Source organism: Anser brachyrhynchus, assembly GCF_964034855.1.
Source record: "Anser brachyrhynchus genome assembly, chromosome: 3".
Lineage (NCBI taxonomy): Eukaryota > Metazoa > Chordata > Aves > Anseriformes > Anatidae > Anser > Anser brachyrhynchus.
In genome coordinates this window covers 11,648,373-11,670,093 of record NC_137696.1, presented here as the reverse complement: position 1 = coordinate 11,670,093, position 21,721 = coordinate 11,648,373, and the positions used below count along the sequence as shown (strand labels likewise).

At 40.9% G+C, this 21,721-nt stretch overlaps 1 protein-coding gene across 15 annotated transcripts in view; it reads right to left on the bottom strand.

Annotated features, from left to right (window-relative positions):
- The window catches only part of RIN2 (Ras and Rab interactor 2), a 344,774-nt gene that overhangs the window by 89,646 nt on the left and 233,407 nt on the right, over positions 1 to 21,721 (bottom strand). For 12 of the 15 annotated variants that reach the window (XR_013948440.1, XM_080584982.1, XM_080584979.1 and 9 more), the window contains one exon: positions 18,974 to 19,039. The exons of 1 other annotated variant lie outside the window; for it this stretch is intronic. Coding sequence is in view for 12 of the 14 variants with exons in the window: in XM_080584982.1 (XP_080441108.1) it covers positions 18,974 to 19,039 (66 nt within the window). In the remaining 2 variants the exon portion in view is untranslated. Of the gene's footprint in view, positions 1 to 589; positions 737 to 18,973; positions 19,040 to 21,721 lie in introns of those variants that run through there. 2 more of the 15 variants (XM_080584966.1, XM_080584971.1) reach the window with 2 other exon arrangements.

The window sequence follows — 21,721 nt, the reverse complement described above, 5'->3', positions numbered from 1 at the left end:
CAGAAAGCCCCCACAGAGTGCATGCCAAGAACAACCCAGGGCACTACGCACATTCTGCCCTCTCAGAGGACTCATGCAGGCAACCCTCTCTGATCCTGTGTAAGGAAGGATCAGGTGCCACAGCCCCCACACCTGCTCTTGCAGCAGCCTTGCTGGATTAGGGATCAAGGCAGGAAGGAGCAGTAATGAGCCTCTGGCTGCCAACGAAGGCTCATTCCAGCTGCGTACATGCCAAAAACTATTCCTCGCTCTACAGTCCGAGCCAAAGTGATGTGAGAGTAAGGATGAAATCTCTGCCCAGAGAGACGACTGCCAGACACTAGCTGTGATTAATCCCAATGAATTTGGGAAGAGTCAGAGCCATATTCTAATCACACTACTGAACACTTCTCTTTTCTTTGTGGCAGCATGTGGGGAAGAGGTAGTAAGATCTGTGTTTGGGTAACTGTCTCCTTGCTTCACCTCAATTTGGAATTGCTGATGTTGTTGCAGACACACTGCAGAAGCACAGCAACATGAGCTGACTCCAGCTTGGACATCAGTTTTAAAGTGCTCAGAACTACCAGCTACAGAGGAAACTAGTCTCTACCTTCATTATGGTAGTGGAGGTACTGGCAAAGGGGAACACACTCTCATTGTTGTCCAAAAATAGATGCTGGCATTTCCAGTCCTTCTTCTAAGACTGTCTTATCTTGCAGGAAGGTAACGATTGAGAGTCATCCTTTCATCTTTCCAACACTACTGGAGAAGAAAAAAAGGGGAAAAAATGATAGTGTTTGTAGTCAGGCCATAAAATTGTTTGCTAAATAAAGTCAACTGTGCTTCAAATCTCCAGTTACAATGAGAACTGGTATATAATACCAATCTAAGAGAAAACAGATCACGGGAGAGCACTGTTAACAACTAATTTTCTGTCACTTCTGCAGGATGTTATTATACCAGTGCACTGTTGAGCTAAGCCCAACAAAAACGTATTAATACAATTTCAGCTTCTTAATTAGTACCGTCAACTTCTGCCTATTGCTTCCCAAGACTTCCACTGCTGCAGCATGCCTATGTGCATGCGCTTTTTTGTGCCTGTAGTCAGTGGCATTCTAAGGTGGCAGCAGGCATTTGCTTTTATCAGACAGACCAGACCAGAACAAGTCTAGAAAAAAATCAGGCCCTTTGCTTTGGTACCACCAAGAGTGCCACTATTCAAGGAGGGAAAAAAAAATGCCTGTAGCTATGTTAAAAGCTCTTGCCTTTATTAGTAGAAGTATTAATGTTTATCAACATGCTTTCAAACTGTAGTTAAATATTTTGCCAGTGGTTTGCAGTTGTTTGTAAAAGCTGCCTGTTCCAGAAGCTAGTATGCAGTCCTGCAGTTTGAGAGATTTCCTCAGACTAATTTGAGTTAAAGCCCTTGCTTTCCTCTAGTGCCGAGCAAATTCAGCTGTGTGGAATAAGGAAAACTACTACAGAGATGAACAAAGTTGACTTATGTGTAACTAAATATTGTTACTATTCCTCAGAAAGGCCAAGCACAATGAAGCCAAATAGTAGGAGGTAAGAGGACTAGATCATGCCTAAGATGCAATACATGTGAGATCAAGTTCATAACCAGTTATAGCCAAAGACCTCCATCAAGTTCAGCAGATTGCTACCTACTTGTATGGGGTGTGCACTCTTCAGGCTAGAGAGAGCTGCGATAGCCAGGAGTGAGGACAGAGCTGCAACTGGCCCATGTTCTTGATTTTCCATTAAATCAGATCCATAGTCTACTGGCAGCCAGATCTGAACATAAAGATCAGAATAACAAGAGTAAGTAGTTCTGTGATTAAGGATACTGAGATCTGGCCTACTAGATTTAATATTTTAATCTGCTAAGTGTATCACTGCTCTAATCACAGTCACATGCAGTAGCTGAAGATTAGAGAGACAATTGATAACCCCAGCTGTGCCACACAGATGAAAGGTATCAGGTGGACTTACAGAGGAAATAAGGTATATAGAAACTCATTATTTTCCTACTGAGACAAAAATATCCCTTAGTATATGACAGAGAGTATACTCTGGAAAATTGGAAGCAGATATTGAAAATGAGCAAATCCTGGCAGTCCTAATGCATATGTGATGAAACAGTTATTAATACTCAATCCACCAAGCTCTGTCACTAAAGAATACCACTCCTGATGGTGTTTGTAAGTCTATGTGCCCTAGATGGCATTGCTCTGCAGCGTTAGAAAATGCAACTCTAGAATCCATGCTTTCACTGCAGTCAACACAAATTTTAGGCAGAAAAGTGTTGATTTAAGTTCGCACACACAAAAACAATAGCAGAGCTCCTTTTCAAATGTTATTTGAGACTTTTCCACTGCAGCTGATATATTAATTATACTACATTTTTTATTCATTCTTTAAAGGCTCACTTGTAAAATCTTCTTGTGTGAACAGTTATAGTAAGCAACTGCTCTGGTTTGAAGTGGTTTCATTGCACCTGCTCTCTCCAGGCTGTAGTATTTAATTGTTTTTGTTTATTCCATCCTACTCTTCTCTAGCGATTTGCTTGGCACCATGAAGGAGGTTATACCAATTACAGAGCGCTGTTTGTTCCCAACAGTTGGAGGCTGAAGACAAGACTCCTTCTCCCTCACTACTAGCTGCAGCCCACTTACAGCAGCTGGAGGGGAAGTAGGCAGCTGCTCAGCTGTGCTAAGAGGTGTGATTACCATCACCGCAGGGAGGAAAAACAAACACAAAAAATCAACATACCTGCAGTTTGTCCTGAGTCCTGTGCCTGCATATTTCCCTTTCAGAAGCATAGCCATGTCTCCTCTTTGCTTTAGGAGCTTTTCAGAAAGCACAATGGGTTGGGAGTTCCTGTGTGCACTTCCCAGCACCAGGGATGAGGAAATGCTGACTAATAATGGGTTTTGGCACTGAAACCCCTAACCATTAAGCACCTTCTCTCTAGGGTGCAGTTGACATGTCTAGGCACCCCATGCAAGGACAGGGAGAAGCCCCAGCTGGGATGTCTGACTGGCCAGCCCACTGAGCTGGCAGATGCTGCAGCCATCCACTGAGATCTGTGACTGAGAGCTGCAGGGAAATGCCTCAGCCCTTCTGGGATGCATAACCCCATCGCTTCTCTCAAGAGGTGGGTCTGTCCAGGGCCTGTTCCAACTGAATGGGTGCTGACTGCACTTCTTTTTGGATGCCAAGCAGAGGCGGTGGTATCTCCTACTCTGCAAGCACATGCTCTTTTTATTTCCTGTGTCCCAGAAAGCTATAAAACACTTTGGGTGAGGGTTGTCTCGAAGCTCTCCTTTGTTCAAAAGATGAACAGAAAGAAAGGAAAATGCTTCAATTCTGCCAGTATGAGGTAAAATTCCTGATACCATGGTCTGTCCCACAACCACATTCTAGTTTTCCAAACTGTAAATTACATGGAATTTTTCTAAAGTAAAGTAATCATAAGGCTGAATCAAAAAAGATGCATATTTGGCATATCACTCTGTCAGGGAGTAGGGAGTGGGAATATCTTCAGAGTGCAACAGACAGCTGGAACAGCTTCAAATTGTGACGAAAAGCAAGATTATCTTTGAACCAGTAAACTTGTCATGGGGAAGTCTCTACAGTGATACAGCATCCTTACGGATTCCAACATACCTTTTAGGTTGCCAGCACACAGAGTCAGAATGCAAACAATCGAACCAATGGAAAATATTTTCATGACAACTGTTGGGCTTGCAGCAATGAAAGACATTTTCTGCGCTAACATCAAAGGCTGTACCTCATCCCTTCACTCATGGACAGAGATAAGGGATCAGTATGCATATCTTTTCTGCACGCGGAAATAACTGCATATGGGTAATAAATAATCAATCCCTTCTGCCTAGGACATACCACTATTTTTGTGGATGTGGCAGGTACAGAAGAAAGATGTCATTTTGGCAGTGGCTGTTACAAAGACCTGAGCAAAGGCACTTCAGCTGAGGTAGCTGGTCCCAGTTACTTGCCTTTTCATTCATAGATCTCAACACTGCTCTCAGAGAAAAGATGGAGGGGGCGGGGAGGAGTTGTCAGATGAAGGGTCCCAACCTTCTTATCAGGTTAGGTAGAAGCAATGAGAATCCTGCCACCAGGTCAGGCTCAGATTGAGCAGGGAAGCTTAGCAGTCTCTTTTCTGCTGGCACAGAGTATAAAAATGGCCCAAGTATTTTGCTACTTGAGAGCTATGCCTTCTAACAAGCCCTCTCCACAAGTTTCCTGCAACTTTCTGTAGTGGAAACTGGATGCAACAGAACCTCTTATAAAACACTTAGTCCTCATTACTATTCTGAGCATTACTGAAAGTATCACTTCAGGAATGACTTCAGAGGACTGGACCTTGTAACCACAGCTGGCCTGGGCTTAATGGTCACAGGTACAGAATCCTGCCAGCTGGGAGAGTGACAATTAACTCATACTATCCTATGGCTTCAAAAATTAATTTACTTCAGTGCAGTAATTTCAGACCTATACTGTTGTAACCTAACAGAAATTAGCTCATTAACTAATAGCAAATACAATTCCCTCAGTGTTTGTTTCTATAGAGGAGTCTGACATGTACAGTTCACATGAGCCAGCTAGCTTCTGCATGAACTACTGTGGTGCACACAGCTTTACAGCAAATGTATGTTAAGTGGTGAAGGAAATATGAGGTATAAAAACCCTCTTTTGTTCTTTCTTTGCTTCCTCTCCAGCTCAATGCTCAGGTCAAAAGAGTGGTACCAAATATTCTCACAATTATGCCAAAAAATGAATAAATCGCTGGTATTGTGACCTACAGGGGTGTTCAATGCCTATGTCCAAGCATGCCCTGAAGTGTTAAGTTAGTACAAAGAGAGGATATTTTTATTGATAAACATTATATTGTCTTAGTGTAGATGTCTGACACATTATTAAATCAAATGACAAAACATTTAAAGTAATTCATTCTAATAAAACTTTTTGATATTCCATAGACAATAGTGCTGTGAATTTTGTTTATAGTATAACACATTAAAAACACAGAAATACAAGTTTCTAATTTCATAGGTTACCAGCAAACAGAGAAAAATGCATGCTTTCTTTTCTGTTAAATTTGTAATTTACACAGGCAAGTGGAACAACTATGCATAAAAGACTATTCTACAACAAGCTGTAAAACAAACATACAGAAAGACTGACCTTATAATACTCGTACAAGTATGACAAAACCATTGTAACTCATTTCAAAAGGTAACAAATATTTTGTCTGTGGCTCCACCATGTTAACATTTCTAAGCTGACTTAACAAAAAGCTATTTTGAATAGAACTGTATTACTATAAACCACTGATTTTATTTTTTTTTTCTGGCTGACTGCAAATAAACATATGCATTATGTGCATTCACACTCAGTTCCACCTACATTTTCTTCCTTATGGTTAGAAGTATCACACAATCTTTGCATTCAGATAACATTGTTTGATCCTGAATTGAACAAAAGGTGCTTGTATCAGTTGCATTTTTTTTGCTGTGCTTCCTGCAGCTTCACTGCACCATCAAGTAGAAAACTTATCATGCATGCAATTCAACAAAATCTGTATGGTTTCATCACAGTTAGAACAAGCCACAGTAGGGATTGCATTCAACGGTTTAAGACTCCAGTAATGTTACCAAAACAAGTTTTCCACAAGAGCCCCAAGCAGTTACCAGATCCCAAGTGGCTAGCTGCTGGGCCAGCAGATACCTGAGCCCCACTGTGCCCACAGAGGGCCAAGAAGCACCAGGCCTGTCCGCCTGCTGTACTGGCCACAGCAACACTGGACCACAGCCGAATCTTACCAAGGGATTCCAGGCACACGCTACTTTGGCAGACAGCAAACAAAAACAAACAAGCAAAAACCACAAAACAACCAAATGAAAAACCAGAAACATCTCACTTTGATTTCAGTCTTGAAACCAAACATTTAATGTGAGGATGAACATAATTTATCATTCTGCTAATCATCTTTTGCAAATACTGCCTGCATTAAGGGCCTAGTAATGACTCCCAGCTTTAAAAGGACAGGCAACAAAGACAATAGAACTGCTCCTCAAGGGAACATTAAGCAAAATCCATTCCTAAATCTTCATTGCATGGCAAAGACCCAGTCCCTCTCTCAGGCATGTAGACTGCTACAGGCGTGTTTGCTCAAGCGTTTATGTAAAAGATAAAATGCACGCTTGTGAAGCTAGGATAAGAACTGAGTGAGAGACATTATTCCTGGCATATCTCTCCCCCTCTCCCTGATAAAGGGATGCCATGTTTCTCCCTGGGAAGAAACCCCTTTCATCAGGAGGACGAATTGTAAAGATCAAATAGTATTCGCGTAAAGCACTGCATAAAAGCAATCCCTGCAAGGCTTGCCAGCATCCCAGCTAAACAGCAACCAGCTGTTTGTGATGCCATAGTACTGTCATTTGCACTTGCTCTCCCTGTGTGCAGTATAAATATGGATTCACACTTGTGTCTTGTGCTTGTCACATGTGTAAAAAAGTCCTAAGAACCAAGTTATTCCACAAACTTCCTGCTTTGGCTTCTTTCATGAACTCATCATATCATAGTTTGAGTTCTGTGCTTGCTCAAGCATTGTATAATTTCGTAACACAATTTTGAGATAAAGAAATGTATGTTACAATCAGACATTTTGATTCACCAGTGAGATTACTGAAAGAAAAGGATTGTTTTCTGAAAATCCAGGAGGACAACTCATCTGAAGTCTGTCCTTGACAGTATGTGGAAGTTCACTTTATGCAAATCTTGACAAATATATGAATAATTATGAAAGATTTATGCAATACTTTATGCAATCAGCCTTTATCTTGTTTTGTTTGTTTGTTTGTTTATTTGTTTGTTTTTTTTTTTCCTAATCTGAGAAATCCCCAAGTCTTTAAGAGGTGCTGAAGTACAGGCTTCCAGCTTCCCCCCCCCCAAGTAAATTTTTGTCTGTAAAATGACTCCACCATTGTTCTTTTATTTCTCAGCACTGAGCCCTACTGTAATTCATATTGACAGCAATGACACGTGATATATTTTTCTACAACGGAGATCTACTGACCTACCTGAAACCAAAGCAACACAGCAGAAACAGGGAAGTACCACATCTGTGAGTGGTGGGCTCATATTACTGCAGGATTTCAAGGGGGAGATCCTTGCCTGCTGTAAACGGTAATCACTATTATGAAGCTGGGACAATATATGTCAGCTTCACCCAAGCACTTGCTGGTACATGAAAACTGTTTTAATGAGAAATCATTACATTTAACCAGAGCTGAATTAATATTAATTGTTAAAATGACCTGTGAAACCTGGGCAAGGGAGGATTATTTAAAAACAACAACAACAACAACAACAACAAAACCAACAAAAACAAGAAACAACAACAAAAAAACAACTAAACAAAAAGATCCACCCTACTTGTTGGTATCTTAAGAAATGTGAATTTTAATTGCTGAAAATGGTACCTCGTGACAGTGGTATTACAAACATGACAGAGCGAAATAAGTATTTGCTATTTATATATTTCTACTCTTGTGTTCAAGCCGTGAGCATTGCAGAAGCACCTTTGGGTCTCTCAGTGTCCCCCAGCTTCTCTAGTAAACTAAGTTACGTGAAGCAGCTGAGAAGGTCTTGACATTTTTTGTGGCCACTCAGAAAAATGTTACAATGCTTTCAATGGTTTAATCTGCCTTGTTCAGGAAAACCTGCTTTAGCTTTACGTGGGAACTGAAATTAAGTTCCTAATACTCCTGCCAGCATCTTGATCTGGAGGCTCAACACTCAGTGAAAGATAAATAAATAAATAAATCATATAAATACTTCAGTGCAGAATTTCCTAGCCTTCTCAATGTCTCATGCATACTGTTTTTTCCTTTTGTTTTTTAAACCTGTATTTACATTCAGAATATGCAACTCGAATTTTGAATGAGTAATAATATTATTATATTATTGAATGTACATTTTTATTATTATATTACTGGATGTACAAAGATAAGCAGTTTAAGCTTTTGACCTGCTGTATTGTAGATATATAGCTGCCATGCACCATTAAAAACACCTTGCTAATACAATGCAGAAACAAATAAAAACTCATAACCATCTTTTGTATTTATAAATAGATACATGTGAAACTACTTTAAATACTGATATAATTTAGCATCTTAGTAATTGCCATGAGAGGGCTTCATTCCTAAGCAAATGGCAGCCAGTTACTACAAGGCTTTATTTTAACAACAGTAGACATACTAGATAAAGCTTATGTGTATATATATATGTATGTTACTTGAATACAAATCCATGTTTATACATTAAAAGAAAAATAAGGCCAAAAACCTGCCAACAAAATTATATGAACTTATGACTGATTCTCTTAGTAAAAACAGTACAGCAGAGTTTGGCTCCATAAAGCTTAAAGCGCCCAGGTCAGATATAGAATCACCTAATTAGATCAATTATGTTTATTGCATAATGAGTGCCTTTGCATAACCAAAACTGCAAACAGGGTTGTATCCATATTGTTCATTTTGCAGTAGACAGAATAAATATACAGTGTATTTGTAAATGAGTCAGGAACAAGGCCACTGAAGATATAAAATATCGTTATGTACAAAGTTCCCTTTGAAGAGTCTTAAAAGACCTCCTATGAAAACTCTTCCCCTGTACTGTGTAATTACTGGTTATTTCAGTGGTTTGGGGCATTTTAAAGGCAGACGGTAGGCATACACTGCCTTAGAGTCTGGTGGTTTGAGATCAATGTGTCAAGCAAAGATATCCTTGCACTTCATCCCCTCAATTTAATGGGTTAAAAATTATATCCTATTTCTATTAGCCCAGTGCATGGATCTTGTGTTAAGGAGGGAGGTTTAGGTCAGCCTTCAAAGCCAGTGTTTCAGGTTGTGAGAGAGTGGAAGCAAAACCTTGCATCTTTGTAACAGAAGGAGAAAATTAAAATCCTAAGCAAACTAGCAGGCTGTTGGGTGTACAGGCGCGTCTGCTTTTGAAAAAGATTTCATTATGCCTTCCAACGCTTTTACAGTATCTGTGTATTTCATTTCTATCATAGGTCCTCCTATATACAGTGTCTTTATCCCAGACAGATGTGCCCTCCTGAAACAAATGTGCTCCTAGAACTGTTCACTGCACTGCTTAAACAAACTCTCATTGTTCTGACCAGGGTACCATTGTGCAAGCACCTCTGCTAGACAGCATGTTGTCTTCAGCAACAGGACAAGAGAGCTGGTTGCAGAGGGTGGACAAGGGTCACTGCCTCTTCATCTGGCACAGCTCCAGACGTAACACATCTGTCCACAGGCTGGTGCCCCTGATGCAGCATGAGAGGGTGCACTGTATTTGTACGTAACATGAGGCAAAGTCAAGCCTTCATCATTCAAATGATCACAAATGACAGTATTACAGCGTGTATCTTCTCCCTCGCCTTCCCCCAGCTTCCCATTCCCTTCTCCCTTTGCTGTACAGCATAGCTGTCATTATCTTAGCAGTCGCTAAGAAAATTACAAGACATAATTCTAAGTCTGTAACAGCCAGGAAGTTTGCCTTCTGCTGAAGAGTGGATTTGTTTCTATAGCCGCAGCGTGGCATCCTAATTAGCCATCCTACAGAAAATTCACCCTTCTCAACAAAGACTGTCCTCAACAAAGTGAAATCAAGAAGTGACATGGATGCTAATACAGGATCTAGTCCTGTAAAGCATCTTCACTACCATAGTCCTGCCAAGAGCAACTAACCCTATTTACACATAAATTGCACCAGGACTCAAAGTCAGGATGTAAATCATGTTTTTGCAACATGACTTTCAACTTAAAGTGTTGGCTCAAGAGCAGTCAAATAGCACAATTCTGTTGACTTCTGAGGGGCCTGGAGACAACCCTTCATACTTCATAGTCTTCGTGCCTACAGATGCGGTTGCATGAAGCTGGAACACTAGAAAAAACTACTGCTGTGGTATTTTAGCCCAAAGGTTGAATGCAAAGTTCTTTTTCTATCTCTTCCAAAAGCAAACCAGACCCTCCAATTCAAAAAAATAAATAAATAAATAAATAAATAAATTAAAATTCAAGCCCCATGCATGCTTTAGAAGCGCAACAAAGAACACCAGCTGAGTTCACTAGCATATGGCGTGCAGAGGAACTGCCCAGCTCTCCTTTCTGTGCTAGCAGGAGCTGCTGATCAGACACCCACAGGGTGCCACGGAAGGTATGCTGCTTGCACCTCACCTGCAGGCTGCCCCAGGCTTGATCCAAAGCCCGTCTAGTTTGGTGAAGAAACTATGCTTTAACTTCAGTAAGCCCAGCAACAGGTCCTGTTTGCAGAGGAGAGCTGCTAACATGGGCTACTGCCTCCTTAGAGACCCACACAGGAAAGTACCACCTCAAACTGAGATCTGTAAATCTAAATCTATTTTCCTAAACTGCATCAGTAGTAAAAACCTTCTCAGTAGCTGACTCCTGGTGAACAGTTTATAAAACTTTGACAAAGACTTTTAGAAGTCACTTTCCTTATTTAAACCCAAGGCACATTTGGTATGGGCTCTCCTCATTGGAGTTATTTGCTCATTAATCATACAGTATTTCCTCCCTGCCTCTTCCAGTGGGAACACTTTGCTGTAGCTGTTCCCTACAAGAGCCTACACTCTTTGACTTCAAGTGCTGCTTTTGTTGAGCACTTAAATAAAGCCTGGTGATGCCAAAGAGCTGGATTCACTAAAGTGAGCTTTTCAGCAAAGCACCTAAGCATGTTCTTAACTTTCAATGCACTGACTTGTGCACAACAAGGTATGAGCTCCAAGTTAAGCAAGGGCTCTGGTACTTCGTGGACTTGGAGCTTAGGAGCCCAGCCATTCGCAGCCTAACCAAGCATGCCGGGACGAGAATCAGGCCAAGGAAGAGGTGTAAATACCCCTGTGCCCCTGCACTGGCAGGGTATGACCCCAGGAACAGTGGCACTGCACTCCCACCACCATGCTGCAGGAATATGCACTTTGTGTTACCCCCTGGACCCTGAGAGCGCAGGGCTGTGAGAAATGAACCCGAGCTGAGCACTGCAGGCCGTGCCCATCCTGGCTGAGAGCAAGTCAGTCTGTGGCTACCCCGACACCCTCGCCCCGTGTGCCACTGTTGGCCAGTGGATGTTATTACAGGGAGATGGAGAAGACATGGTCTGGGACAAGAGCTGCATGGTGCTCAAGATTTCCCACAGACCAACCCAGTCATGGAAATCAGTAGCTGCACAGAATGAGAAACATCCCAGAGGACAAAAGCAAATCAGTGCTCCTGTTGTCCCATGGTTATTTACCTTTGAAAACTTTAAGTCTAGCATACACTAACTAAAAGTGATTGTACAGGAGATACTCCACTGATAAAACTCTTTTTCACAGGAACTATTATAACAGGTCTCCTTCAAAGTTCTGGTGGTTTGCCTACCTCAAGGACTGATTTACCCAAATGACCTCATCTGTTATATATAGACATCAGTGAATGAGTGAAGAGGTTTTTATTTTTCAGTCCTAAGAGCAGAATTTCCTACTGGTAATATCCCTATGATTACTAAAGAATGCTTACATTACAGGTCCTTCTCCACAAGACATTTCTGCAGTAAACTCCTTCCATGATGAAATCTCTGTCTCTACATGCACAAAGTGAACGGAGCTTGTTTCTTCCTTTGCTCAAATGTCTATCTGCTAGGAGACAACACTTATCAGAATTAAGGTTAGGACTTGGACCTATGGGAAATCTGTGTCTCTGCTATGAAAAAGGAGTAAGTGTTATTCCAAGCTAGCAGGGAAATATCAGTGACAAAGAGGTGTTGTGTACCAGCAGCCCCTTCTTCCATTACAGTACGAGATCAAAAAACATTCAGCAATAGGGATTACTCCTCTGGGAATCCCAGCTGTCTGCTTTGTCTGCCAGACGTGCTCATGGGAAACCTACAAGGCAAATACTCTGAGTAAATCTGTAATCAGCTACAACTGTCCTCATACGTTCAGTCATTTCCCTCAACTGACAATAAAAAGCGTTATGTGAAATTGTTGTTTTAAAGTTACTACATTGAGTTTTAGCACCATTCAAACTCTACCTGGTGAATGAATATTATGTTGACAGGATTTCTGTCTGATTATTTTGGTGTGGAAATTTTAAAAATTGTTCTGCAAGGCAATTAGAAAAAGTGAAATAAAAAACTACCTAAAATATACCAGGATATAGTCATCTTAACTATATAAATACATTACAAAATCTGAAGCTTTACACAAGTTGTGCTTTTAAAGAAGCTTTCCTGCAATTAGATGTTTCTGCCCAAATTTCCCAGAATCATAGAATCATTTAGATTCGAAATGACCTGTAAGATCATCAAATCCAACCATCACCTAACACTGCAAGTCCACCGCTAAACCATGTTCCTAAGTGCCATGTCCACACCTCTCTTAAATACCTCTTGGGATGGTGACTCCACCATCTCCCTGAGCAGCCCGTTCCATTGCCTGACCACTCTTTTCATAAAAGAACTCTTCCTGACCCCCAGCCTAAACCTCTCCTAGCACAACTTGAACCTGTTTCCTCTTGTCCTATCACTTGTCACTTGAGACATGAGACCAAAACCCACCTTGCTATAACCCCCTTTCAGGTAGCTATGGAGAACAATGAGGTTTGCTCAGCCTTCTTTTCTCCAGAATGAACAGCCCCAGTTCCCTCAGACCCTCACATGTCTTGTTTTCTAGTCCTTTCATATTCAGGAATATTCAGCCTGGATAACTTGGCCTAAATCTTTAGCTATTTCAGGGTAGCAAATGATAGATTTCACAGCCAAGCTATATCTTCCGGTTTGCAATGAAAGGAATTGCCATTTTCTTCCCTGACTGCTTTCCTGCTAATAAAGAAACCTTTTCCACCAGGCATGGATTTGTCCACGGCTGAGATGGATTCTGGAGATTCAGACCAACAGCTCAGAGCAGGTTATGTGGAAGTAGATGCATTTATGAAATATGCTTCAGGTTTGAGGCCACTAAGCGCTCACTACTAACAGAATATTTATGTAAAGCTCCTTAGAGGTGCTTAGTCACATTAATAGGAATTCATTTATCTATTCTGAAAAGAAAATAAAGAGTTAACTCATCCTTAAAAAAATACAGAACAACAGTCCTTATCAGGAATCACTGCTGCAAAGATGTATATATACTGACCTTGCAAAAAAACAAAGGAGTTTTACTGCTAATTTTGAGAGAGGTCAATTTTCACTCAAATTAATAAATACTAAAAACTCTCTTCCTTTAAGCCTTGCATGATATTTGGTACACTCATTTAGTTTATTCAAACTGTAGTTCTAATTTGAAGCAAAGTCACTGAGGTCTTGTGTATATTCAAACTTCCACCACTCTCCTTAAAAACACGGCTTTGAACTGATTCATTTAAAGTTGTACAAAACCTAACATGGACAGTCTTACCTGGGTTTAAGTCTGTTATAGAGTAACTTAAGTTGGTTACCAATCAAGTGAAACTTCATGATTACAGGGTGGATTTAAATCCAGCTAAGCAGTGTCCATCGAGATTGATTTTTAAAGTACATATTTAAGCAGTTTAAAATTTCCAATGCTGAAATGTTGAAATAGATAAACCTGACACTATTGCATCTCTGTGAGATTATTTTGAAAGGATTAGGGCTTTCAAAAATCCTGATACAAGAAACATTTGTCAATCAGCAGAAAGTTATGGTTTTCTAAAAAGTTATTCAACAATATTAAGTTTACATTTTATTTTACAAGTATTAATGTGGTTATTTGGAAAAGTCATATAAAAATACTGTTCTGTCAGCAGGATATTAAATGTTACCCTCAGGTTGTTCCACCTACATTGAATGTAGAGTTTCTAAAACTAGATTGCTGTTCTTCCCGATCTGTTTCGTCAAGGAAAAAAAAGCCAGTCATACATCTGAAAGTTCAGAATGAGCATTCGTTTTCACAGGCACAGACATCACAAATCCAAAGTATGCTAATTAATTTCAATGACACAGCTGAAGACAAAAAGCTAAAAACAAGGCAGGAAGTATAAACATAGAGGAAAAAAACCCAACAATTACATGAGTGAAAATCTCTTCTCGTGCACGCATTTCAGATTGGTGTTCCTACAGCAGAAACAATCTACAAAAAAAGTGCAGTACATCAAAAAAAAATAAAAAACAAAATAAAATAAAATAAAATAATAAAATAAAACAAAATTCAGCTGTGGTAGGGACAAAAGCAGTTTTTGCAGCATGACTTAAGACCTTCTCATGTCATTTCACTCCACCTTTGAAATGGTGTCGAAGGAGGGCTACTTGCACGCCAAGCAGAGCTGCTGGTAGCCAGGGACAACATATTTAACACCAATCAAGACAAAATCAGGTCAGAGCAAGAGCTGCAGTGAAGCGCTCTCCACTGAGGAAAAAGCTCTTTCATCCCCCTTTGAAATGCTCATTAAGGATTGTCTGAAACTGCCAGGAATGGAAACAACAACACTCGACTGGTCCCAAGACCAGAGCAGCCTCAAGTGTGAAGGTGACCCTTGCTTTCAGAACAGCAAAAACCCAAATGAGTCACAGTCACATCCTGAGCCCAGCCCAACTCTGACCCCCTGGCCTCCTGCAGGTGGGAGCAGAGGCACCGTGAGCAGTGGGGCACTGTGAGCAGTGGGGCACTGTGAGCAGTGGGGCACCATGCCCCAGGCAGCGCTGGGCGCCGTGGCCCTCACACCAGCAGACAAGGCCCAGACGCCCTCACGCACAGCCTGCAACTCTCAGAACTGAATGCCCGAAGGAAAAGAACCCCTAAGCTCTGCAAGGTAAAGCTGTTAGCATGTTCTATACTTGCATATACCTGTCTGTTCAAGTTCTGGAGATGTCACACAGGAAGGATGCTAAAAATTGCTTAGGTTTTTGCTGTGGGGACTTTTCCATGAGCTTTGATTATGCTAACAAACTTGACAGGCTCTCATTTTGGGAGACAAAACATTCAGTTGGTCTATTCTGTTCCAGACCAGGTCTGCACTGGTTGATTTGGCTGCAAATCACAAGCACAACTCACTGAAACTGTCAACACAGGAAGCGCTTATCAAGTCATACATGGCACAGATAATGGCAGTTCAACGTACCTTTTGCTTCTGCTTAGAACAAACAACTTGCAGAATATTCTTGCACAACACACACATTTCAGAACAAGGTATTTCAGGTTTCACATACAATGCAAAGCTACAATATACTACAGTATTTAATGCACACCAATAAGAAAGGTTCCTAAAAAAATAGTCATGCAGTTTTTGTGCCATGGGATAGGTAACAGCTATTTCGTAGAAATAGATCCAACTGGCTCCATTGGAGCAGCAGTATAAATATTCAAAATAGAAGTAATAATAGGCCCTGGATGTGTGACTTTGTTCTTTGTTTTTTTGTTTTGTTTTTTCCTTCCCCAAATCTGTCCCTTCTGCCAGCAAGGAAACACTGCTTCGGAGTGACTACATCTTGCTACAGAGAGTATAGCTGTGTGTCTGTGGGGTGGATTTTATTGAAATGTGCCACATTGCTGCTAACATTGCTTGATTTAAGGAAGTATTTTAGGCATTTTAGTGGTTATTATTAATCTCATTAACAAAGAAAGAAAGAAACAACAACAAAAAAAAGCAACAAGAAGGTACAATGGGCTTCCTAATGTGGGCACAGTTAGGAGAAGGCTGCTTCAACAACAGGCTGCATAGCTCAACAGGTAGCAAGACAACTGCTTTCCGGAATGAAAAATGACGATGCAGACGTCATTGACTCTCTGTTCTCTGTCCCTCGGCCCTTCCTTCTTCTTGCCAGGGATCCACAAGCACGCTTTATTCACCAAGGCCAGCAGGGCATGGCTTTTTCCGATGGACTTCCCCAACATGCACAGTGCAACGGCTGCCAAAGCCTCCACACATTTAGTGTAACAAAGAAAGAAAATAGGGTGCAGAGCTGAATGGAAACCACAGGGTGTAAATATTTTGATTTACATCATTTTGTCCAAAGAAAAGTATGCCAAAATAAACACGTCCAAAAATGCAAATGGATTGAAAATTGGATGTCTGTAAATAGGATTTTTTTTTTTTAGTTGGAGGGTTCTTTCCTGCTATGGTTTAGGCATTTTTGTTGTTGGTAGTGGTGCTTTTTTTGCCCTTTTTTTTTTTTTCTGAGACCTAGGGTTTGCTGTACTTTCACTACCAATATTTGCCACTGTTTGTACCATAGACGAAAACATTCACCTAGCTGGTACTATCTTAACACACTTCATAGTAGAACGTATACAAGAAAGAAGAAAAACATACCAAATGAATCAGAAGTGATCAGTGCTTAAAGTAAATACAACAGCCAGCACTGGCAAGAATCCACAGTATCAATACATACAAATGTAGTTGTGATAGCATTTCTGATGGGGTGGAATCTGCCTGCGTATTAATACAGAATTATACAAAATTTAGCAAGGATACTGGAACAATGAATAGTTAAATTTCCACAATAACTTAAGATCTGTGAGCGAGTCTGCATTGGAGATATTCCACATTTTAAAAGTGCCATTTCTCTTTCCATCTTCCTCCCTCCCAAAGGAGATGTGATGAATCCACACGATTTGTTATCAGGTAAGTTCAACTGTTTACAAAAAAAGACAAATATCTGGCCAGGTCCAGTGTATTCTTTAAAGAGTGGCAAATTATGACTTCAGTAACTATGTCTGTGCAAAATATGCCTCTTTCCTTTTAAAGAAACCAGTGTCTGTAACTCATTTAGAAAAGTTTTGACACATACTTATGTCCTTCTCAGAACAAATAAGACATAAACTATAGAATCCCCCCTAAACTACAAGAAATCTGATGAAGCAAATAAAGTTCTGACCTTCCATGTCCAGGTGTAGATCACTAAAAAACAGGATGCCTCCTTGGTAGCCCTCCTGGGCTGGCAATCAAACTATTGCTTGGAAATACCATAAACACCCTATTAATAAAACACCAACATTAATAGTAAAATGGTAGCAGTGTTTATCCTTTGAATCCACATTTACCTCACAATCCTCATCACACCTGTACAGGATTCATTATTTATGGTAAAGAGTCTGTCTGTTGCCTTGACAATCTTCTTTTAATAAACAGTAAGTCCACTCATATGCTGAGTACCTTGGATTAAATTCCCATATTACACTGCGCTGTGACTTTTGGACTGTTACAGGAGACCCAGAGCTCAGAAGGAGAAGCTGAAAGAGAGGACGTTGATCTCAGGCAATAAAAAACCACAACCAAAACAAGCAACAACAACAAAAAAAAAAGAAAAAGGGAAAAAAAAAAGCAACCAAAAAATCCCAGAATTCTCCTTGAAAATCAGCCCCTGTACGATGTACCCTCTTAAGCATTGTAGCAATAGTCTTAAGTCATAAATTAGATTAGTCTTCCATCAAATAACTTAAAAAGGAATTGTAGCAGACCAGTTTTGCCTGGCTTGATGCCAGTTAGCAGCCAGTTCACCTAGAGTCCCAGTCACTGTTCAAAAACTGAGCTAGGAAATTACATGAACGTTGAAAAAATAATCTTCACATCGATGCAGGATTCTTCCAGGTTGTGGGGGTCAGGGAGAGGGTAAACCGAGATGGGGCTACAGGTCCTATGAACAGTGAACAGGATATACTTCACGACTTGGAGGTGCACCGCATTCAGGAGATGCCAGCCGTGGTTTGTATTGCACAGGTAAGAAGGAAGTTCCTCCTGAGTCTGCCACCTGCATTAGTGATCTCTGCACATTGGCAAGTTCACAAAAGTGAAAACATTGAATTCTGTCATGATGGAGAAACACAGGAAGATGCCATAAAGGGAAAGGCACACACACCCTAGCTTCTTATCCAGTTTCCATTTGTTCATGTGGACGCCAAAAACCTAAAATAAACACAGAGTAAGCCACCACAGCAGGATAATTTTGAATAAAGTGGTAAATCCCTTTCTCAATTACAGGAGCATGAAAATGACTGTCCCCACACTGAACATGATCAACTGGAAGCAATCACAATGTAAGTACTGCAACAAGTAAGCTGAAGAAAATCTGAGTAGCTCCCCCGCAGTCACTGGAGCCACACTGACTTGCACCACGTTGATTGCTGGCCTAATGGCCTTAAGTTTCTGCAATGAATTTCACTTTGGCAAGAACAATCCCATTTAATTCAACAGAAGTGCCTTCAAGTATTCGCTTCTCCTCATTTGAAATACTTCAAGTGCCTCTCTGCATCTCAATCTAGAGCTGAACAGGCTAAGGCTGTGCCTGAATTTGCTTAGTTTGCTACAACACAAACCTCTTGTAGTTCAAGTCTTGTGTACATGGGAATTGTGCTGGTGTGCAATATGGAGGGCTGCTCCCCTATAGCAGCTGGTCTTAGGAGTTGGAAGATGTCACAAGGGTCTGCTAATCCTCTTCTCTTTATCTGTTCTAGTCTACTTTTACGCTGGACTTGGACAGGTCTGGGAACGTAAGCCACCAATTTCAATAAATGTTGTCACATCCAGGCAATATTTGTTCTGGCCTGTGTTGTATCTCTGAAAGTTTTTACACAGGGCCAAAGCAAACCATACAATATTTTGTGTAGCTGTTCAACAGGAAAATGGATCTTGTTATACATCGAAGGATCTGCTTCAACACTATCATGAAAAATGATTAGTGATTACTAATGGACCACCCAGAGGTTATCCCATGGAAAGTACGCAAATATAAGAGCCATCTTGTGACAGTGATAGCTTCTGCCAAGAGCCAGACTAAGGTCTTGGAAAGTTTACAATAGGAGTGACCATTCCTATCCCTTAACAACAGACTTGAAATTGCTATTGCACCTAGAGGTGAGAAAAGAACAAGTGAAGGAAATGTCTATAAAATCACTCTTTTGGAAATGAAGAACAAAAGACTATATACATACTGTGACAAAAACAGATGCCAGCAAGAGACCAACAGAATAGATAAGTCCTCTGCTGTTTAACCGAATCTGGAAGAGAAGGAAGTTTATAAAACTATGTCACAATTGCAAGCAACGATATTTCTCTCTGCTGATGATTCTGTAATCCTAAATTGCTGAATTGCTAAACACTGCTAAACAAGCTGTTAAAGCTAAGTCAGACCATTACATCACAGATTTTTTTTGCCTACTCTCTATTCCCAAAGAATAAAATATTACTAAAGAGCAGCGTTATTAGGACCTGGTAGCATTTCAAACTGTTCCACTGCCACACACACTTTGTCTCCCTCATACTGTTACGTCACAGAAATAAATAGTCTTTTTGCCAATTAACTCCTATTTAAATCATGTAAGAACAAGTGGGGGAAAGGAATTTTTTCATTCAGTCATCAATTAGTGCTTCACAGTGGGGGAAACAAGCAAGGTCACGCACAAACATTTAATTTCTTCCCCACTCTCACCTTGGTGAAGGATGCAAGTCAGCCACCTCAAGGCCTCAGCCTCAGCTGCTGAAGGTCATCAATGCTGACGCACTGTGGCACAAAGCCACAAGCCAAAGGTTACTTAGTGCTGAGGCAATTAAGGCAGAGAGATCAGGTCCTCAAAGCTGTGGAGCTATTTACCTGCTATTTTTAAGGTGTGCATTCTAAACCAAGGCACTCACCTGCATCTTTAAGCCCTAGATATGTTTAAACGCATGACTTTACATGACACAAACCTACAACTATGAATTAAAGCTACAGGGAGTAAGGCCACCTCTCCTACCCCATTCCCCATCTAGGATCACGTTTCTCCTCCATTTCCCTATCTTCTCTTTGAAGCTCGACCTCCGTCCCTCTGGGCATTCCTGTTATTATCTCGAGTAGTATCGCTGGCAGCCTCCTCAAGGGAGCTCTCAGGGGAGTCTCTCAGGGCACTGCTGCAGGGGCTGCCTCCTAGGGAGGGCCACCTTCTCCAGCAGGCAGTAGGGAGGCTGCGTGCTGCCAGCTGGGCGGTGCGGCTGGCTGAATTTTAAACTTGCAGACCACCAAGTATCGACCATTATCTTGAGGCTGTTGTCAGGTAATGCAGCCCGATGTGCTTCTCCCCGCTCATTCCATGCAACAAAGCCACATGTGAAGCTGAGTTTCAACTGACAGTTACCATAACTGATTCCAATAGACATTTCTGTTCACTTAAGTTTCCAGGCTAGAGATCAGTCTTAGCTAGAAATGGTGTATGAGTTATTTTCCTAAGGTGTTTTAGATAAGGACATTGCTATTGCTTGTCTAGGAGTTTTTGAAGTTTAGTGCCGGTATATTATCAGTCAAACCACTCTGTGGCTGAGGTCGATCAACAAAGCTAAGCGCAGAGATCTTCCTTAAACAGGCTGGTGGCCAATTCTTAATTGCTCATCTTGTTCTATATCTGTGTATAAGGAAAAGCAAAAGCCTCAGTCTATTCCTGCAAATGATCTGCAGACGAGAAGAGAGTTCCGAGAATGAAAGTTCATCCACCTCAAACAACACGTTTTTCTTCCTAACAGATGGATTTCTGTCTCATTCCTGAAACTGTTTTAGTCCAATAAACAATTCAAACTAGAATTTTATGCTACAATGTTATTTTCTCAAAAGTCAACACAGAGAATAAGGGTACACAGTGTATCACTGGGCACTTCTCAGTGCTGGCATCCTTTCAGTCAGACTGCTACCGCAGTCATTTGCAAGAGAAGCATGCATTGCTGATGTAATGATAAGCAGCACTACAATTTCCTGAATGACACTGTGCAAGACTGCTAAGGCACTCATATCATTTTGCCTCACAGTCAGGAGAAACTGTTCACCCGGTGAGCTAAATATTACTTCCAAATCCTAAGTAATTATTTAGCTTCATTCCCCAAGTGCAACTGAGGGGAGAATCTGACTTCCAGAGTCACGGAAAGGATTATCGGTTCTGACATTTTGCAAACCTGTGCCTGCAATGAACTCCATACACCCAGGATCCTCCTGAAGGTCCATACTGGAGACAGGGGCAAACATGCTGCAAAAAGGCAGTTCTGGGAGGACTTCCCTCTTTACCTCTACATGCTCGAGATTCAGCATGATGAAGCATTGCTGTACTTCTAATACACCATGATAAACATGGATCTATCCTGTACAGACACTATACACTGGAATTGTTAGAGCATTTGTACTCCCAAGAATCCCACCAACTTGCAGAGATATGTTGCTGGCTTAGATTTGCTGTTACTTTTTCGCACATTAAAATACTGGCTTAAACAAATAGAATATTTTGCTTCACTGATTTTTGCCATCATATAAATGGCCACTGCCACGAAGACCATTTGTTATTAAAGGTATTGCAGTGCATCTTCAAGTCATAAGCTCTAAGCATATGTATGCTCAGAGGGACCATTACATTCACGTGGTCATTACATGTAACATACATACAATACTCTCACTAGACTGACTGTCCAAAGAAATCAAAGATTTGGATGGCTTCAAAACATGAAGGCCAATTTTGCCACTAACTACCTAACTGAAGGTGAAAAATGTAATGAGCCTACGGATAATGTAAATTGCAGGCTGTATGTGGCAGACAGGAAGAAGCCTATTTTTGTAGCTATGGAAGAAGTCTCTAAGGCAACTTCTACTTGCAGCTTCTATTACCAGTTCCAAGCAAAACTCAAAGTTTTGCTGAAATAAGAGCTGTTCTTGAGATGAGACATACATC